General features: G+C 41.4%; 3 protein-coding genes across 3 annotated transcripts in view; 2 read left to right on the forward strand and 1 right to left on the reverse strand.

Annotated features, from left to right (window-relative positions):
• Positions 1 to 16,565, forward strand: part of LOC146471789 (inositol 1,4,5-trisphosphate receptor-like) — a 43,613-nt gene extending 27,048 nt beyond the window's left edge. The window contains exons 34-55 of the mRNA XM_085120312.1: positions 80 to 208; positions 625 to 745; positions 1,347 to 1,522; positions 1,893 to 2,041; positions 2,406 to 2,517; positions 3,296 to 3,580; positions 5,316 to 5,541; positions 5,915 to 6,189; positions 7,167 to 7,370; positions 7,508 to 7,618; positions 8,403 to 8,606; positions 9,388 to 9,507; positions 9,659 to 9,784; positions 10,008 to 10,074; positions 10,178 to 10,300; positions 10,743 to 10,915; positions 11,622 to 11,786; positions 12,393 to 12,582; positions 12,795 to 13,166; positions 14,185 to 14,345; positions 14,986 to 15,147; positions 15,570 to 16,565. Coding sequence (XP_084976438.1) covers positions 80 to 208; positions 625 to 745; positions 1,347 to 1,522; positions 1,893 to 2,041; positions 2,406 to 2,517; positions 3,296 to 3,580; positions 5,316 to 5,541; positions 5,915 to 6,189; positions 7,167 to 7,370; positions 7,508 to 7,618; positions 8,403 to 8,606; positions 9,388 to 9,507; positions 9,659 to 9,784; positions 10,008 to 10,074; positions 10,178 to 10,300; positions 10,743 to 10,915; positions 11,622 to 11,786; positions 12,393 to 12,582; positions 12,795 to 13,166; positions 14,185 to 14,345; positions 14,986 to 15,147; positions 15,570 to 15,671 — 3,753 coding nt within the window. The 3' untranslated portion in view covers positions 15,672 to 16,565. The remainder of the gene's footprint in view (positions 1 to 79; positions 209 to 624; positions 746 to 1,346; positions 1,523 to 1,892; positions 2,042 to 2,405; positions 2,518 to 3,295; positions 3,581 to 5,315; positions 5,542 to 5,914; positions 6,190 to 7,166; positions 7,371 to 7,507; positions 7,619 to 8,402; positions 8,607 to 9,387; positions 9,508 to 9,658; positions 9,785 to 10,007; positions 10,075 to 10,177; positions 10,301 to 10,742; positions 10,916 to 11,621; positions 11,787 to 12,392; positions 12,583 to 12,794; positions 13,167 to 14,184; positions 14,346 to 14,985; positions 15,148 to 15,569) is intronic.
• Positions 16,566 to 16,753: 188 nt separating this feature from the next.
• On the reverse strand, positions 16,754 to 18,136 carry LOC146471790 (tRNA methyltransferase 10 homolog A-like). The gene has a single exon (XM_085120310.1). The coding sequence runs from the start codon at positions 17,943 to 17,945 to the stop codon at positions 17,055 to 17,057; it is 891 nt and encodes a 296-aa protein (XP_084976436.1). The 5' UTR covers positions 17,946 to 18,136; the 3' UTR covers positions 16,754 to 17,054.
• Positions 18,137 to 18,183: 47 nt separating this feature from the next.
• LOC146471791 (thioredoxin domain-containing protein 9-like) lies at positions 18,184 to 19,786 on the forward strand. The gene has a single exon (XM_085120311.1). It carries the CDS (start codon positions 18,281 to 18,283, stop codon positions 18,947 to 18,949), a length of 669 nt encoding a protein of 222 aa, XP_084976437.1. The 5' UTR covers positions 18,184 to 18,280; the 3' UTR covers positions 18,950 to 19,786.
• The last annotated feature ends 589 nt before the right edge of the window (positions 19,787 to 20,375 follow it).

Below are 20,375 nucleotides of genomic sequence, written 5' to 3' on the forward strand. Positions count from 1 at the left end.
AAGATATCTGTGTTTTTGATGTCAGTCTGTAGTTTGGACCAACAAAAATTTAACTTGAAGCGTAATTGATATTTTGCAGGTCTGTAACAACACTTTGGACCGATATCACGCAGACGTCATGCTAGAAAAATACGCCACCGAGACTATAATGAACTTGTTGACCTTCTTTTTTAATTCGCCCTTCTCCGACTCAAGCACCACCATCAAGGTAATCCTTCTTTTATATGTTTATTTGCCCTGTAAGAAGCAATATTGAAATGTATAATCTTCTCATTGTCTTCTTGTATTCTTACGGTACCAGTTGAGAGAAATTGTTTAAACGTTTTCGACACGTTTTAGACGCATTTTGACAAGTTGTAGATGCATTTTTCACATTTTTACCGTTGGTGATCTACTTCTCCATTCCCCATAACCTTTATGTTCAATCAAACATAAAGGTAATGATATTAAATATCGGTAAATATTCTACTCGTTTCGGATCGATTTGGTATCGACGCATCCCCTTAAATGACTATTCTCTTATTTTGATTAGATAGTCGATCTCTACGAAAGTTTGTGAATTTACTCATGCAATTTGCATCGTAACCTTTTACCTGATTGTCGTCTTTTGCTACTTGTTTCAAGTCGCGTCAGCCCGTCTTCGTTCGCCTTCTTCGTGGAGCCTTCCGTCTTTCTCAGTGTTCATGGATGTCAGGCTCCCAAAAATACCACGTGGAAACGTGTATCAAGACGCTCTCGGATGTGGGTGAGTTGATTGTCTTTCTAGCGAGAAGATCTTTCACTGAAGTCAGACTGAAAACAAATCCCAAATATAGGGGGGGCTTAGTTTCTAAAGAAACTGTGGTGCTGCGTCGGTGGGGAGTGGAAAAGAATGTTTGGTTTATCAACAGAGTTTATAAAGTACTTTGGCCACTGTAAAGAGATTCGAGTGCTGACGTTTGGAGCTTTAACCCTTCGTCAGAGTGAATCCAATAGCGAAGTGTTAAAAGCAAACAGCACCACAGGAAAGTACTGCCCGGCTTTCAGTTGAATGGCCGCACTTAAGGATTTCATCCACAGACTCAAATAAGTTAAAACCACCATTTAAAGCATAGTAAATGGTATCACACCAGAAATTTCATTGTCAAACGTGAACATTAGAGTCAAGAGTTTTCTGAAGTTTATGCAGATGAAAAGCTAAACCCTGGATGGAACTTCAGTGACAAATTCAGCGTATTCTCTGAACCAGAATTAATGCTGCCGAACGTTCGCCCAAGGCTCTCAACAGGTGGAACATACGTTTTCCTTTCTTTCAAAGCGTTCTGTTTATTCCACATCATCAAAGTCTGAATATATTTTGTTTGCAGCAAGGAATCGTGGGATTGCAATCCCAGCAGACCTTGAGAGCCAGATTCAAGCACTGTTCACTCGGTCCCAGTTAGTGATGAAGCACACTCGCCATTGGTTGAGTCACGGTAAGGTCCGGAGGGACTCCATGATGAACCTCTCCAGGGACTACAGGAGCATCATTGAGGGGTTGCAGGTGAGATCCAGCACTTGTCGTTCATACTTACACAATTTTCTAATGAGCACTACACATAGAACTGCGTTAATCAGTGTAATACCAATGAATTGTGCCAGAGGAAATAATTGCTTAACATTTCAAGAAGGTACTGCTCAGTAGCTTTCATTTGAATGGTCACACTTTAGGATATCATCCACAGACTCAAAGGTTAGAACAACTTTGCACAGGATAATAAACGGCACCACAGGAAAATACTGCTCAGTAGATTTCATTTGAATGGTCACACTCTAGAAATTTATCCGCAAAACGTACAAACACATCACATAACTAAAGGTTTAACCCTCGGGGTTTGGACATTTGAACCAATTTTTGTTATTCGTAATCGCAGGATATCGTGTCACTCTTGGAGGATCAGCTTCGTCCTCTCGTTCAATCAGAATTTTCCGTGTTAGGTGACGTACTCTATCGGCCCGAGTTGATGTTTCCCCGTCATTCCGAGGCGTGGCACAAGTCAAAGTCGGGAGGCTTCGTTTCTAGGTACGCTCTTAAATTCCAAGCAGGAATGCTCCTTACTGTACACATAGTTAATTGAGGGACTGGCTATGAAACCTTGTACCCTTGCCATGACGACAATGGGGCTCCAATTTAGGTTGGAAAGGCCGCGAGCGTGCACAATCATTTGTTTTAACGTTCACATTACAGCTGAATATTTTAACAGAAACGTTTCTATTTGCCAGTTGCTCCAACACATTGCGAAATCTATTTTGGTTTGTGCACGGTCAAGGCCAAAAATGTTAACAAAAACATGTAACAAAGAAACTTGTTTAGTTTCACAATCATTCTCCTATATTAACTTTGCTGTACATGATTATTTAATTGAAGTTTTTCTTGTATCACACAGGCTGATAACTCACGCAAAACAGTTGCTTGAGGACAAAGAAGAATCTTTGTGTGTGCGAGTGTTACAGACAATAAAAGGAATGATGGCGCGGGATATCGACTTTGGAGACAAGGTAAGGTTTGGTACTGAAATTTTCCTTAGAGCAGTTTTCAATAGCCAGCGAGAGCAGACGCTTTATCCGGCTGAGGATTCACCCACCGCGGAAAGAGAGGGGTGGGTGAAACAAAAAGCATCTGCTCTCGCAGGTTAAGTTTTCAACTGTGTGTCAAAAGTAAGGCATGTTTCCTTTCGTTTTGTTTAAAGGGGAAGTATCACGCGAATTTTATGTCATTTCAAAACCCCAAAATGTTTGTCTATCAACAGAAACAAAAAATAATAATTGTCTTGTTTTGTTATAATTTATAACCCAGTGCAATAAAACTGTCCGGATTAGTGCCTCTGGCCAGAGACAGAGTAGCTTGGTATGGAATGAAACTTGAAAAATGTTAGGCTAATATTTTTCAAGTTCTCGCACCTTTTTTTTCCAAAATGCGCTAGAACAGATCACAAGTTGTTCCTTTCAAGAATTGAGTTGATTTCTTTCCTCTCGTTTTTCTAGAATCATTTTGTAGCTAAGTGAAGGTCTTATTTTACTATTTTCAACAAAAGAAGTCAAAAACCCCATGACACTTCCCCGTTAACGTCGGCCAGTAGTTTACAGTTCGTTGTTCGTCTTATGTACATAATCCGGGCTTAAGATTTAGGGTTACTTTTTACCTATGTATCATGGGATGCTCTTAGAAAAACAAGATGGCGGCTGCACGGGGGATAGTATCGAGGTCACTGTTGTTGCTTTAAATTTGCTTCCAATTTTCACTTTTTGAATGCTTTCCATAACTGTTTGATTTCAGGGTGAAGTGTTGCGATCGTCGCTGTTAAGCCGCTACTTTGGCACAAATTATCTGGTCATGATAACCAGAGAAGCTAGCGCGAGCCAGCTGGTCAACTCGGGGCCTGGGGCTGAGCTATTATCGCGCGCGGGGGTCACGCTTTGCGAGATGCAGGGTCAGTTAGACAAGTGTGGTGCGTCAGACCTGATTATCGACCTCATCATGGCGCAGCCGAATCACAGAGTATTTCTTGAGATACTGGAGTTTGCTATCGCGCTGTTAGAAGGTGGAAACTCTTCGATTCAGGTAAAATTTCACGGTGTACGTTTTAAGGACGGTGCCTACTAAAACGGAAGTATTTTGCTCGGTTTGTGACTATGCGGGAAAAGCAGATTTTAGCAAGGGCTATTTGAATCCAAAAAGAAAACTGGGGGTAACCACGCATTTTTTAGAGATAATTAAGGACGGTGCCTACTTTTGTTACTGCGCATACGTTCTGCGCATCTCAAGATACTCGGGTTTCCTATGGGTGGTGCCCAATAATACAGGGATATTTTTGCGCGGTTTAAAACTATGCGAAAAAATCAGGACTTAGCAAGTGCCCTTGGTATTTAAAAAGAAAATTGGGGGTAACCATGTATATTTCAGAGATAATTAAGCTTTAACTTAAGAAAAATTGCCATACATTGCTTTATATTTTGGCGCTTTTTAGAAATATTGTTGCTTATTTATCTCTAAAAAATGCGTGGTTACCCCCTATTTTCTTCTTGGATTTCAATAGCGCTTGCTAAGATCTACTTTTCCCCCACAGTAATAAACCGCGCAAAAATACTTCAGTATTAGTAGGCACCGTCCTTAAGCAACAATAATTCAAAAAAGCAGTAAACTACAAAGCAATGTATGGCGTTTTCTTCCATATTGAAGCTTTATTATGTCTTAAAAATACATGGTTACCCCCAATTTTCTTTTTGGATACCAAGAACACTTGCTGAGTTCTGCTTTCTCCGCATAGTTTTAAACCGCGCAAAAATATCCCTGTATTAGTAGGCACCACCCATAGGAAACCCGAGTATCACGAGATGCGCTGAACATATGCGCAGTAACAATAGTAGGCACCGTGATTAACTCCTTTTGCTGCTGCGCTTACGTTCTACGTATCTCTGGAGGAGCCTTCCAATTCAAAGGTATTTTTGCGTGGTTTTTGACTATGTGAGGGAAGCAGATCTTAGCAAGGGCTATTGAAGCCCGAAAAGAAGATTGGGAGTAACCAGGCATTTTTCATAGATAATTAAGCTTCAATGTAATACATTCCTTTATATTTTACAGCTTTTTAGAATTATTATTGCTTAATTATCTCTGAAAAATGCGTGGTTGCCTCCAATTTTCTTCATGGATTTCAAAATCCCACATAGTCATAAACCGCGCTAAAATACACCGTTTTTAATTCTTTGTGCCTTGACTTTGTATTTCGTGTACCACTAATAATCGCTTACCTGAGTTGTATCAACATAGTGTTTTTCTTCTCTTGAAATTCACGGACCCGCGAATCGTCTTGAAAGCGTGGGACACCAAAAGCGTGGAATCCGCGCGCGAGCCTCACGCGCCCGAAAGAGTCTCTTTCCTATTTCCTCGCTCGGTCCATCCTTTTTTTTCGGAGACCGCGCGAGTTCGTACTGTGGACCAGCGCAAAAACTACGGACTAATGTGCAGTTTAGGGTCGAGGCAAAACTGTCTGAATTCTAGGCTCCCAAGTTTTGCTATTAGGGGGCTAGTTCACCCCATTCAGATTTCTATAACTCCGAATTCACTCTTTCAGTGACTCCCACAGCCAAGTTTTAAACTTTGACCCGAGAATGAACTAATGAATGAAATCCTAGGAGCAAATGCGGCAGATGAATGGCTATTTCCCACGGAATCTCCTTGTCTTTATCGTCTCTGCCTGGTGTACCGCTTTCTTATGAAAAAGAGTTTTCATTCACATACATTCAAACGAAAGATGATGGTCTTACCCAAAATATCAATGTTCATGTGTCTTTTGCAGAAATCCTTTCTCCATCGATTCGTGAACGGTAAATGTGAAGAGTTCTTCAGATATATACATGACAAAATGACGGACGCTGAGGCTGAGATTCGCGCCACAATCACAGTTCAGACAACAGAATCGACTGCGGCAAAGAAGAGCGAAAAAGAAGTACCACACAGTAGGACAGGCAACGATGTGCGGAGGGGGACAGTGGTCGGGGGACGAAGGGACACTCTAGTGACAGGTCAGTACTTACGTCTCGCGTGCCTCTGCCCAGTCGTTTTTGTGTTATGACGCATTGATATTTATGCGGTATTAAAATTCAATTTAGCCTTCGTAGCAGTCGTTTCGTTTCCGAGAGTGTGGGAGGCTCGAGAAGTCGAAAAGGAGCAAAAAATTGGGAGGAGGGGAGGAAAAGATTTTGTTTTTCTTCCCCTCCCCTCCCCCCTCCATTTTCCTCTCTTTCTCCTCGGAAGCTGTCCTTCGCATATCGCGCTGGCATGGAAAGGAAACAACTGCCTAGGCTACGCAGGCTAAATTTAATTAACAATTGTAAGTTTTCGTTTCCGTGGATCGTGGAACACTGGTTTACATTCTTGTTTCTTCCCTTTCCCAAGGTTCATTACTGGGTATCAGTGAAGACGTGAAGGAGCAATTATCAGATGCCGCTACGCACACCAGTAAAGCTTACGCGGCCGTGAGAAGGGGCCGAGACCCAGATGCCGAAGTAGAGCCTACAAGACCCATGCCAAGTACCTCCATTTTTGTGGTTGATATGCAAAGCACATCGGGCAAAAATGAAGTGAAGACCATGTCACCGGAGGTCTTAGTTATGAAGCCTATCCTTAGGTTCCTGCAGCTTCTCTGTGAAAACCACAACAGAGACCTTCAGGTCAGTGAGCTGATGAGAAAAGCGTGTTGATGGAGTGTTGCATTTTATTACATGATCGAGTCGGTCCGTGATGAAATCGAGCGTTGTGATTAGCTCCCTGTGTGGTCCGAATTTCGCTGAACCTACAGCCTGCATGGATCGCTCGAGATCTCGATTTCACAGTTTTTTGTTTTTGAAAAAAAGTTTGGCAGTTAATGCTTTACGCTCAGCATGTTCGGATACAACGTTTTGCAAATCGTACGGAGTTAAGGTGACTCTCAACCCGTTCCCGGCAAAAGGTTACGCCTTATCACGCTGGGTTTGGTAATTGTTATGGAGTATGCAACTTGCGCCTGATTACAATTCAAAAGAAAAAATTGGAGGTCACCGAGCTCGTTTTGAGTTACGATCACTTAAAGCTCAAATAAGGGCTGTTTTTACAAGTTATACTGTTGCTATGGTAACGTATTAAGTAAAAAAAGATCATTGGGCATTTATTTGTACCCATTATTGTACTATCAACTGATAAAGAGTGGCAGCGATGATCCATCAAATTATACGTGCTGGGAAGTGCTGGAAACCGTTTTGAGCGACCTTAAGGTATTTTTTCCGCTTCAGACCTTTAATTTCAAACTGCGCATTCGCGCCAAACTGAATTGCGTGAACTTAGAGGCAGTTTTGAAGGGTGCGTTGTGTGCAAAGAATTCAACGTGGTCTAAAGGTCGTGTTAGTCACAAGCGACCCAAACTCAAGATCAATGCGCGGCAAACATGACTTTTGCCTAGAAACATGAAAATTGATGCTATTGAGCAAACATGGTAATTGCTACCTTACAAAACAAATACGTCCCGTCCCCATACAAACCTTTATTATTCAACCTTTGTAACATGTCCACATGTTGTTAGACAAGTGGCCCGTTGGTCGGTTATCTTGAGCTTGGCTCTCCTGCTCACCGAGAGCTTACTAACATTTTGACCCTCACGCTTCTTCTCGTTTAGAATTACATTCGCAAACAAGACCACAGCAAGACCAATTACAACTTGGTTCATGAGACGCTGCAGTTTCTCGACTGTATCTGTGGTAGTACGTCCGGCGGCCTGGGTCTGCTTGGTTTGTACATCAATGAAACGAACGTGGGACTCATCGACCAGTGCCTTGAGAGCTTAACAGAGTACTGCCAGGGACCTTGTCACGAAAATCAGGTGTGTGACAGTTTGAGTGACCAATTGCGTGACATTTTGTAATAATACTATTTTGGCCTGTCACGCAATCTTCGCTGTGAGTTATGGAGGAGAAATTGTGTGACATAGAACTTATTTTTATGTTGGTGTCTTTTCAGTCCGCCATTGCTCTTCACGAGTCGAATGGAATCGACATAATCATCGCTTTGGTTTTGAACGACATCAACCCTCTGGGCAAACGGCGAATGGATTTAGTGTTGGAACTCAAGGTTTGTGCAGCACTTTGTTTGTGATACATTTTGTCGTTCTCGTAATTTTTCCTACTTTTCCTAGCCAAAGCTAAATAAAAGGTTTTTATTCTTTTCTTTCCCCCGTCACAGATACAGTCATTGTTACACTTTTAAATTATTTTCGAAAGTAATTTGCCTTAGCTTTGGTTTTGCTTTACTAATGGCAATGGTAATGTATCTATATACCGCACATATCACATAGTCTCATGGCGATTTACAATTTTTCTCTGGGGTGAGATCGGACGTCAGCATGTAAAGGCTCCACTGGCAGCCGCTATCAGTCCATATTTTGATCTCACCCACCCACCCAACCCACGCATGAATATGAAAGACAGATAAAATCAGAGATAGAGATAGACCACCACACCAGGGACTACGTCCCCTACTCTTTTCGAACAGTGATGGGTTCTTTAACGTCCCACACATTATTTGGAACAAGTGTTATGAAACGGGACCTAGCTACGGTGTATTGTCCTTATGCGAGAAGGCTAGAAAGTCTAACCGTTTGCAGGTGCCATTACAAGGACAGTACTTTCTCCTCAGCTATTTAAACAGCCTGAGTGTTGGTCCGGCCAGGGTTTGAACCCGCGACCTCCCGCACGCTAGTCCGGTGCTCTCCCAACTGAGTTAACCTCGGCAAACTCGTGTCACTTTCTCAACCAATGAGTAAAACCCAAACAAATCGTGTTTCTTGTTTTTGCTTCATGATCCACATAATGGGAACAAGCACAAACCTATCGATTAATCTTAACCTCACTTACAGAACAACGCATCTAAAACTCTGCTTGCGATAATGGAAAGTCGACATGACACGGAAAATGCTGAGAGGATTCTGTACAACATGACACCGCAGCAGCTGGTGGATGTATGTAAACAGGCTTATAACCAAGAAGATCTTGAAGACGAGAGTGAATGCGAAGTGTCGTGCCGTGATGTCGGGCACAACATTTATATTCTCGCCCACCAGGTACTATCACATTACCGAAATTAGTGTCAATAGGGAATTTAAGGGTCGGAGGCGTGGCCTAGTGGTGAGAGCGCTAGACTTGAAATCCGGAGGTCCTGGGTTCAAGTCCCGCTCTGACCACTTGGATTTGTTTCACAGTAGCCCCGTTTTCAAATCCAAGGCCACGCTTTGTAAATAGCCAACTGGATTGCCTCCCACCAGTTGGGATTTTTAACAAATGATATGTTCAGTTTGTATATTTATTTCGCTGATTTATAGAGTCCTCTATTAGCGCTGTCGTGCTAAATCTTTTACTCGTACTCAGATCTTAAGGTCGCTTATGACATGTTTTCTTGGTCTTGTGATTGGTTACGTATCCTTATCTGCTAGTAAGTAACCGGAAAGAGCGCGAATTCTGGGATCCCTCTCTGAAGCAATTTTGTCGCATGACTCCCACCTCACTCCACCCTCATCAATTTCCATCAGCCAACCCCTGCATGCCATTCAGGGGAGGAGGGGCTGTCGAAATCCAGTTTCTTTTAAAAGTTTTTTGTCCAACAGGACTCTAGGTCCAGCGATCGCAAGAAACGCCAACACTTTGTCGAGGTTCTTGGCCAGTGATCCAGGCGTCGCCTTTACTGGAACATTGACTGGAAAATATATTTTCTCCCAACTATGGGTTATTAAAATGCTGCGATTACGTCTTGTAATCAAATTTAATTTAGAGTGGTTATGCTCCTAATCGCTTCAATTTGGTGTTAAATTATCTTGCCTTTGATGTCTAAACCTATTTGTTCATCAGCTTTCTCAGCAAAACAAGGAAATGGCGAGTCTACTTAAACCGAGCCCACCATCCGACCTAGAGGAGACCAGCGGTGAAGGCGCTTTGGAATATTACGCAAAACACACGGCTCAAGTCGAGGTAAAAACACAAGAATCACTCAAACCACATGTTGGGAATATTATTTAGTAATACATCTCGTGGTTTCTAAGCCACTTGATAACACTAGTCTTGTGCATGGAAGACAGCGCTGGGGCTTATTTATCCAAGATACATCACATTTCTTTTGCAGATTGTTCGCCGAGATCGCACAATGGAACAAATTGTCTTCCCAGTACCAAGTATCTGTGAATTTCTCACCGCGGAAAGTAAAATTAATGTTTACCAAACATGTGAGAGGGATGACCAGAATAGCAAGGTAACGTAGTTTTTGTTTTTGTTGTTTGTTTGTTTGTTTGTTTGTTTGTTTGTTTGTTTTGGGGGTGTCTGCAAACTTGGTTTGCTCTTTCGTTTCCTTCCGGTCGGCTCAATCGCGACTTGCAAAGGGAAAGCGTTTCACCAAATCTCGGAACCCTTGTGATTTCGAGGGAAAACAAAGGCATGGCGCAGTATTAGGTTCTAACTGTTGAATAATTTTTTAGGTTTCCGATTTCTTTGATCGAACAGAGGCACTGTTCAGGGAAATGCAGTGGCAGAAGAAACTCCGAGGTAAAGTAGTATTTTTTTTGTGGGGGGGGGGGGGAGGATACCATTAGTTTTTCACGCCCCATTGATTCAATAGTAACGCTGTCCGTTCTATTCTTCGTTGCAGAGAGTCGATTCCTGTTCGGAGTGAGTAGCCGCATGACATTATGGGAACAAATTTCCATCAATTTTGCAGTGCTCATCAACCTACTTGTGGCTTTCTTTTATCCGTTTGCAGACGGACCAGGTGGTAGGTGTCATTTTGTACATGTGTTACAGGTGGTAATAGGGCAGTCAATGCTGTTGTTGTTGTTGTTGTTGTTGTTGTTGTTGTTGTTTAGGGGTTGCGGGGGGGGGGGGGGGGAATAATGGCGCGGTGGTGAGAGCACTCGCCTCCCACCAATGTCGTTCTGCTTCGATTCCTGGACTCTGTGTCATATGTGGGTTTAGTTTGTTGTTGGTTCTCGTCCTTGATCCGAAAGGTTTTCCTCCGGGTACTCCGGTTTTCCCCTCTCCTCAAAAGAACCAACATTTCCAAATCCCAATTCAATCTGGAGACTGTCCCCGTACTGTGAAGTGCATTTGATTATCTCGTCGTGGAATTATGCGTTATACAAATTTCTTTATTTATCTGTTTATTTATTTAGCTGAATTGACATTTGTACGAGGAAATGTTTTCTATGTCCTTTCAGAGCTGGACTCTCGCCTGTCTGTACTGGTTTGGCTGGCCATGCTGGTGTCGTTTTCCATTATTGTGACGTTTCCTCGCCCGTCAGGAATCAGAACATTTGTGGGCTCAACCATCCTCAGACTTATCTTCTCACTTGGACTGGAGCCCACTCTTAGGATATTAGGATTAGCAAATGTAAGAATGTACCGTTTACTTGACTTAAATGCATCAGCCAATAGGCCAGTTCCGATTTGCCCTGAACCTCATTATGAAAACGAGGCTAAGTGCAAAGTCTCTATTAATGAAAATTAGTTTTATTCATATGCAAACAAAACTAATTTTCATATGAAAAGCTTTTGTACTTAGCCTCGCTTTCATAATGAGGTTTACAGCAACTCGGAAATGGCCTAATCCAGCAGTTCCCATTCCCCTTCCCCTCCGGCTTGATCCCCGGGCATTAGCATTTTTTTGAAAATAAACTGGCAAATGCCCCACTGCGGGGCAAACGAGCTGGTCAAATGCTCCACGGTGCACTTAAAAAGACAATGATTCCTTTGCTTTTGTGCTTATCTTTATTCTAATAAAACCTTATTTGCACCAAACAAAGTCTCAGAGAAGTCCTATTTCTCAGTATTTTGGCAGTGATCGTTCAGTCTGTGGATCTACCATCTTATGTTCCTTTATCTCAGTTATGTCCTCTTTGGGCCTTGCTAATTAATCTGTTTTCATTCATGTGCAAAGAAAAATAATTTCGTAAGAGAAGCTTTGCACTTAACCTCGCTTTCATAACGAGGTTTAAAGCAACTCGTAAATGGCCTTTTTACTGCATGCCCTTAATATTTATTTTATTCCTTTTCTATAAACGCTTTCGTCAACATATCTCTACGATCTTTGGTTTCAGGTTATTATCAAATCAATTTTTATAGTTAGTTATGTTGGTAATCGTGGTACGTTTGAACACAATGTCCGCTGGTTGCTATCGGACAGAAATCTTGTCCTCCATCTGATGTATTTAACCTTTGGTTTCCTTGGATTCACCGTGCACACGTTCTTCTACTCGATATTGGTAAGTGTTATTTAATGTTGGTAAAGATTATTTCATCTTCAGAGTATATGAAATATCATGTATATATTTCAATATTGTTAGGTGTTCATGGAGTGGGGGCAAGTTTTATTCAACACATTGTAATACTTTCCAAATATGGTCCAATAAATGGTCCCCAATCTTGCGGAATATCCCCTGATTTTAGCCAACTCGGCTTAACGGCCTCGTCGCCTAAGTATCAGGCGATATTCCACGCGATTTCGCAGGATAATTGTTAAGTGTTCGTTCAACATTAGCAAGTGTTGAGCAGTGTTCTAGCAATATTAGCGGAGTGTTCTTTCCTGCTGTTCTATTAACATTTGACTCGTAATGACCCAGTTTTGATAACAAATCGGTTGTTGAAACCAAACTAAGTTTAAAACTATCCCCCCCCCCCTCCCTCTTCCAAAAAAGGATCCTTTAGAAAATTTGTGTTAGCAAATTACTAAACAGTAACTTTGCACTAAAGAAGTTCACCAGCAGACTCTAACCCTAGAAACACATTGTTGACTGATGGACTTTCCCAATGGGGAGGGACGAGTTTAAAGATCCGGAAATACTTTGCTGAGACTTTTGTTTGTGTGTCAGCTCTTAGATGTTATCTTCCGCGAAGACACTCTTTGGAACGTTATTCAAAGCGTGACGCGGAATGGTCGGTCGATCATCTTGACTGCCATCTTGGCTCTTATCCTCGTCTATATGTTCTCCATCATCGGATTTCTGTTTCTGAAGGATGACTTCTTAGTTGAAACTGATCCAACTCCTCTTCTCCCAACCGGTGAGTCCAGTCCACATTTTTAATTTCTTTAGTAAGTGCTTTTGTAGGATTTTTGCGCCTTAAAGCGTTTCTTGTTTAATGCACACAGAAACGCGCATATTCTATATAAGCTACACGATACGCTGTAGAGTGCAGCGCAATTTTGCAACTTCTGTCACAATGCTCACATCATCAACCTTACCTTCACGTTTTCCTTTTATCTCCTGTTTTAGGATCCACCCCTCCGAACACGTGCGCAGCAGATGAAAAATCCTGCCAAGGCTCCGTGTCTCTCACGCAACCAAACTCCGAAGATGACGCGGATAGCACCAAGGAGCGCGCCTGCGATACCCTGTTAATGTGCATAGTAACCACACTGAACCAGGGGCTCAGAAATGGGGGCGGTATCGGAGACGTTCTCAGGCGGCCTTCCCTGAAGGAAAACATGTTTGTGGGACGCGTCATTTATGATTTGTTATTCTTCTTCATCGTGATTATCATCGTGCTGAACCTCATTTTTGGTGTCATCATCGACACCTTTGCTGATTTGAGGAGCGAGAAACAGAACAAAGAGGAGATACTCAAGAACACCTGTTTTATTTGTGGTGCGTAATCAAGGACAGTTAACGTTTACTTAAAACCATATAATTGGAATTTTACTAGTGCATGTACTCCACAGCGCTGTCTTATAGATTGAAATGAAATTAAAAAGTGAGTGCTATGAAGGATGAACAACCCCTTGTAAATATTCCTGAATTATAAGTCCTAGAAAGGAATTGGAACACTGGGAATCAAAGGAAAAGTCGTTGAGATTCGAACTCACGAACTCCTGGATTAGCCTCCCATGCAGTCGTTTTTACGGGACTCGCATTACCTCCGTTTGTGGGAAGGAGGTAATACGAGTCCCGTAAAAACGACTGCGTGTGAGGCTAACTCTGGATGAGACCTTCCAGCATTCGAACTGATTGAGCTGCGAGATCAGCCAGGAGGAGGTCGTGAGAACTAAGGTAGTGCAATTTTATACATCACAAGAAACAAAATTGACCTTAATTTCAGTGGTGAGAGTTTTCGCCTCCAAGCAATGTGGCCCGGGTTCGATTCCCGAAGTTGACGCCATATGAGGGTTGAGTTTCGTTTTTTCTTTCGGTTACCTTTGAACGAGTTCCTAAAGAGCTCTTTGGTACTCCGTGGGTGAACAAATTACACTTATTTAAGAAATAGGATTGGTGCTCTCATTACCCAAGAGACAGATCACAGTTTCCAAAGCTTTCCAACGAAATGATGCTGGGTAGACATGCTTCATTGGATACTCAAACCGAATACTACTGGCTTTTTCTGTGGAATTTGTAAGCACCCCACCACCCCTTGTGTGTTATAAAATGACATGCTTCCCTTCGTATGGTATACCAGGTACTCTCAAGCTAATTTTCTGTTTGTCCTGGGATGTGTTTTGGTTAGTGGATTGCTAGAATGGTTTTACTTTTATTAGTTTCTATCCCATAGGTTAGTATTATTTATTAATTCATTTATTTGTTTGTTTGTTTGTTTCTTTGTTAATTAATTAATTAATTTATTTATTTATTTATTTATTTATTTATTTATTTATTTATTCATTCATTCCAGGACTTGATCGGTCAGCATTTGACAACAAAGCCGTGTCATTTGATGAGCATGTCAACTCCGAACACAACATGTGGCACTACTTGCATTTTATAGTCCTGCTTAAGGTCAAGGACACGACCGAGTTTACTGGACCCGAGAGTTACGTCAGTCAAATGGTTAAGGTACGTTAGAGACCTTATGCATAAGTGGCGGACGATAAAGTATTCTTTTAGGTTCATGAAAATCAGTCTTAGTGCAAACTTTAAAATGAGGTAAGGGCAATTAACATGTATAGAAAAGAATGATAAATCGGCCGCAATTTATGGATAAGGTCCGTGTAGCCAACGAGCAGACAGGATTTCCAGCCCTTTGAGAGTGCGTGACAGTCGATAAAAGCGCATAACAAGTGCCCTAAGCTCCTTTATAACTGATTGACTAAAGAGAAATAGCTGAAGGAGAATTGTGAAGCGGAGTAAGTCACCCAACTGCAGAGCTTTCTATGCTTATCTGTGATTTGCCGAAAGAAGCTAATGACACCCTCTTACTAAGAGGCCGTTTAATACAGATGAAAGTAATAATGAATAGCTTGTTCGTAGTGACCCGAAGAATCTTCCTGGATTTTTTGCAACTGCCTGCTCCTGCACTGACCTGCGCTAAGGCTTCCCGAGGCGCGCCGTGTCATGCGCCGCTAAATACAGGTTTGACTAGTTTGAATGTGCGTGGAATTGAGTATGGATGATCAATGTTTCAGGCTTTATATTTTGTACAGGTTGTGTCATGAAAGATTTTAACATTTTCTTGATTCACTTTCGCGTCTTTTAGGAACACGATCTGGAGTGGTTTCCACGCATGCGTGCCATGAGTTTGGCGATGGACGAAGGAGAAAGTGAACAAAATGAAATGAGAAACCTTCAGGAGAAGCTAGAGAGCACTACGCGGCTGGTGTTCACGTTATCACAGCAACTGAATGAACTCAAAGAACAGGTTAAAAACCGTCTTAATGACTACCTCTCGGGAAGTTGGGAAAGAGGAGAGGGGACGAACACTGTAGTTTGCGCAAACCGGAAAACTGTTCTTTGCATTCCGAAAATACAATACGTCCCAATAATCACGAATACCTTCTATTCCATGTGTTCTTATTTCGGTAGAGCCTCAAAAGAATGCGCTCTCAGATTTCGCTCGCTGGGATTGCATCCTGAGGATCGAACAACAAAGCAGTGTCGAGATCAACTAGTTAAAGTTTTCTCAAAAATCAAGTTTCTTTCCATGGAACAAAGCTTTTCTTCGATCAGAAAGAGGTTCGATACCAAGTCCTGAATAACTAATGTTTCACGCTCCTCCAAAATCTGACTTGTATCAGTGTGTACAATGTGTCCTTGCTCTAAAATTTTGTCGTTTCTCTTCAGATGACAGAACAACGCAAGCAAAAGCAACGGATTGGTTTGTTGGGCCCCCACTCCGTCTCCGCGTTGTCCAACAGTCTTACGAGTAACAACTTCAAGATTTGATAGCGCAGCAAATGGTGACAATTCACCGGAAGTAACCGAACAGGACCGGAAGTAAATGTTGTTCTACCGGAAGTGAAAAGTGAGAGAATTTGCAGGGGATTATTCAACGACTGAAAAGTTGCTAATTGCAGTCACGTTTGTTCACGGGCCCAAGTTAGTGAATGTCCTTCTGAACGATGTTGTGCAACTAATAGACATGCCAAGATGTGTACTCTTGCATATCTTTTTGAACAAAATGAAAGAATAATTTAAGACTGCTGGGGTAAAGCTGAAAGCAGGATATTTTAATTATTTTTTTTTAGGCAGAAAATTGTAGGTACTCGTCATTGCATTGTAAATTGTTAATAGGCTGCCTTATCCCCAAGCATCTCTCTTTGGTCGAACTTGGTACGCATGGTGTTCTGGGACTCTCGCTTTCTTCCCATCCAGCCTTGCGCCCCTGTTTGTTTCTCTGTTCACGAAATGTTTTCATGCTTGGGGCCGAAATAGGTTAATAGGTGTAAAGATTGTCATTCTTTGTTGACTAGTACAGTATGTGAGATACCTTAATTTGATAAGTATTTGTATGGAAGAAAACAAAGAAAAATATATTTAAAGAAACCAGAGATCGTTTGAAGAAAGAAATTTGCTAGGCTAACCTGGAAATAGATAAATAATACTACTAATAATATTAATAGTAATGAAAATAAAAATCAGTCTTGTTTGAAACTTCAACCCTGGTGTGAAAACAAATGTTTTGTTACTGACTGAAGCAGAAAACTTAAGGGAATTTGATTCTAAAAAGATAATTTTCCATCTATGATTACTTTCCTTGTCTTAGAAATATCAATATCTCTACCTTCAATATGTTGTTTAATAAGTGAAGAAAAAAATTAAATATGAACCACTGAACTATTTAAGGTGTCAATCGTCTTTGTTGTACTTTATGTCAAACTACAAACAACAGTTACATTTGGACAGGGTGATGATGATGATTGGCCATAAGAAACATGGTATAGGGTGGTTGACTTGAACATGAAACCTTACTGGTGTAGTCAAGGATGGTAGAATTCGTTTAATAGACTTAAACACCCACACAGATTACTTGAATCGTCGTTTATTATCTTACACAATGATAAAGCAATGTAATCAAGATAAAAAAAAGAAAGAGAGATTAACATGACAAATGGAAAAAGTGTTTTGTTGTTGTTGTTTGTTTGTTTTTTAGTTTTAGTACTTTATAACTTCTAGTTGTTTCTAATGTTGAGTTTAACAGTGAGCAACACCGAGTTATTCGTATTCCAATCTTTCATGAGATGCTCTTCAAGAAAATAGCACTGGGATCAAAGATGGTCATAGTATTTGAATCAGAGTGTAATCGGCATTTTGCGTCTTTAATATATGTTAACAATTGGTCTCTTCTTCTTTAACTTCGTCTGATTCCTCGCTTCCCCTCTCAAGATCTTCACTGTCTTTCTTTTCCTCCTCTTCTTTGTTCCCTGAAACAACTTTCCTAGGAGGAAGAACCTTGTAAAAAGCGTCTTTCCAGTCCTTAGATTCAATAAAACTTAACAGAATTTCAAACACGTGATTAACAGTGAGCACCCTCCTGGAGTTCAGTTTGATGAACTCGGTGATGGGCAACTGAGCATGCGTGATTCCTCGCTCGACAGCCAGCTTGTAGCAGAGTCCTTTGTGGTGATTGTGATCCACAAGACCTCCAATTACATAGGCTTTTGAATCGTCAACTTCACTCAAGACATTAGGAGAATCTGATGTCAGATACACTATATCTTCTTTGGCAAATAGATCGCTGTACGGTTCGGTGTTGATGTGAATGTCCCACTGCTCGTAATTACACTTATTCTCCTGAAGTTTGGTTTTAGTTTTGCCTCCAAAACTTGTGAGATAAAGTTGAACTGGATGCTGCGCTCGCCGGTTAACAGAATATGCTCTCTGAACTTGTTTCAAGAGCTTTTGAATATCGCGATCGCTCATTAAATCATCAAAGCTCAAGTCTATCGCTATGCGAAGCGAAGAAGCGTCTTCGGAGGTCATTGATTTAAATTTCTTTGGAACTGAACCGGACATGCCATAGCTAGCGCTCGCCATAGGTCCCTCTTCTATCTTTCTTTCTTCCTGTAATTTCCGCTTTTCTTCCTTCTTTCTTTGCCTCTTTTCTTGTCTCTTAATCTTCCTCTGCTCAACGAACAGCCGATGTTTTAGAAGTCTTTTTCTCTGTTTCTTGGACATCGCTGAGTGATCATGTTCGTCTGAACCTTTGTCTTTCTCCATTTGTCAAACGTCTTCTTAGCATTCACTTTACAATAAATAAACAATGTATGTGTCTTTCAATTAACTATGAAGCTTTTTAGCTCACAAAATAGTTATAAAAATGGACAATTATCACAGAAAACTGCCGACCAAGTCAAAAATCCCCTTCCTTGTTGAACACAACTCCGTCCGCCATTTTGAAATGTCCCACAATCCTACGAGGGCACGCTAGCTTCCAGGAAATCTCTGAATAAATTTTGGCGCCTGGAAACGAACTTCGAAACTGACACACAAATCCAAACTTCAATTTGGTGAAACAAAGAACGATCTTAGTAAGGCAGATTTAACTTCTTAACATGGCAGGAAATATCGAACAACACATCCAAAACACCGTTCTTCAAGCCGCAAAGGTAGTGGAGGAGCAGGTCGACTCAGAGCTAGAAAAACTGGATCGCATGACCAGTGATGAAATGGAAGAGCTTCGCGAAAAACGGTTGGAGCAACTGAAAAAATACGAGCAACAAAAACGTGAGTGGATTCACAAGGGCCACGGCCAGTACAACGAAATTCCTGGTGATAAGGAGTTCTTTGCTGAAACGAAGGACAGCCAGAGACTTGTCTGCCACTTTTATCGTGACAGCACATTTCGTTGCAAAATCGTGGACAAGCACTTGGCTATCTTGGCACCTAAGCACGTTGAGACGAAATTTCTCAAGGTGAACGCCGAACGCACCCATTTCCTCGTTGAAAAATTAAGTATCCGAGTCATGCCGACCATTCTGTTGGTCAAAGATGGAAAATTCGTGGACAGGATCATAGGATTCGACGATTTGGGAGGTCATGATGAATTCACAACAGAGATGATGGAATGGAGGATTGCTCGTGCTGGTGTGATAAATTACAGCGGGGATTTGAGTGTACCGCCCGGTCAGGCTGCCAAGAAAAGTAGCACTACCTTTCTAAAGAAATCTATCAGAAGTCGCAGAGACATGGATGATGATGAAGACTCTGAAGATGATGACTAGTTCCCTGGCTTAAAATATAATTGACCAAACTTTTTGTGAGCAAATATTTATCTTGAACAAGCATTGAAACCTATAAATAAGTGGACAATGTTAAGTTTATTTCAGGATGCAAGCATCCCCAGAAATCCAGGGGCAGATAGTTGGGATGGGCAAAAATTTCATGGGCAAAATCAGAACTAGCAAAAGTTGCCTAGATGGCGAAAGTTGATGGGCTGAAAGAGCTCTTCCTGACTGTCTTGTAAGCTCTTGTTCCCTGATTTCACCCATAAAATATTTGGCCATCTGGATTGGCTGCCCTGTGGTCTCTGAGGATGTACCTTATTAATTGACCAATTTCCTTTATATATATTGTGTGACAAATTATTAAAGTTGAATCCTGATAAGAAGTGACACATCAAAACAGTGTCGCAACTTTTAATCAACTCACATACTTTCTGCAATCCAGGTTCCTTTCAAACTTTGAGGGCGATGGCCAAAAAGTCTACCTAAAGTCACTAGTGAATTCTTTTTTTTTTTAATAACAGATTTCTGATTGGATAGCGAGAAGGGCATTGGGCAGTGTCCAAATCTGCACACCAAAACTGCAAATGCCGTGTTAATACTGCACAGTAATGTTGAGATTACCAAAATATTGCATAAGAGAAATGGCCCAAAACAAAAAGTGGAAATCTCAATGACCCCCTCAGTAGACGGTCACACAGAAGTATGTAAATATTTTCAAAGAGGTCATGATGTAGTAATGGTTTGATTCACACAAGAAGAGTTATGGGTAAACAAGTGGATAATGTCGCAGGGTCTGTAAAAATAGTTCTGCCTTAATGTAAGACTGTACAGAGACTATGAGTTGTCTTTTATTTCCCTGAAGGATACATGAAGTAGAATGAGCAAAGCAAACAAGTACATGCAGAAATTCCTCCCCTCCCCTCCCCCCCCCCCCCCACAAGTAGATGCAGCCTCTCTCCAGGAGACAAGACACCTCTCCTCATGGAAGGAAAACTGCATGTTTTGCCTGCTAAACTATTGCTGAAAGAAATAAGAGACTTTATAATCCATCAAATATTTTGGCTCGCACGCCATTGGTCTAAACGCCTCACGTGACCGAATATACCCCAGCTAAAACTGGGGAATATCTGATGATATTCCCAAATTCCAAAAACTTCAAGGTGCGTCTTGTTTACAATTAAAATTAATGTCAAGATGGGGGAACGGTTTGCTTTTGTGAGAGAAAGAGAGATAAACCTACTGGTCGATAAAGCAGTATCAGAAAACAACATACGCTCTAAACGTTTTTGACGGTAAACTGTCCTTAAACGAATTGTTCAAATACTCAAGCTCGTTGCCACATGTTGCGAAAAATATTTGAAGGATAATAGCCACAATAGCCTCCCAAAATATGCTCAGATATTTGTCCTTGGACATTATCTGC

This window comes from Pavona decussata, unplaced genomic scaffold, assembly GCF_977016875.1.
Source record: "Pavona decussata unplaced genomic scaffold, jaPavDecu1.1 SCAFFOLD_102, whole genome shotgun sequence".
Lineage (NCBI taxonomy): Eukaryota > Metazoa > Cnidaria > Anthozoa > Scleractinia > Agariciidae > Pavona > Pavona decussata.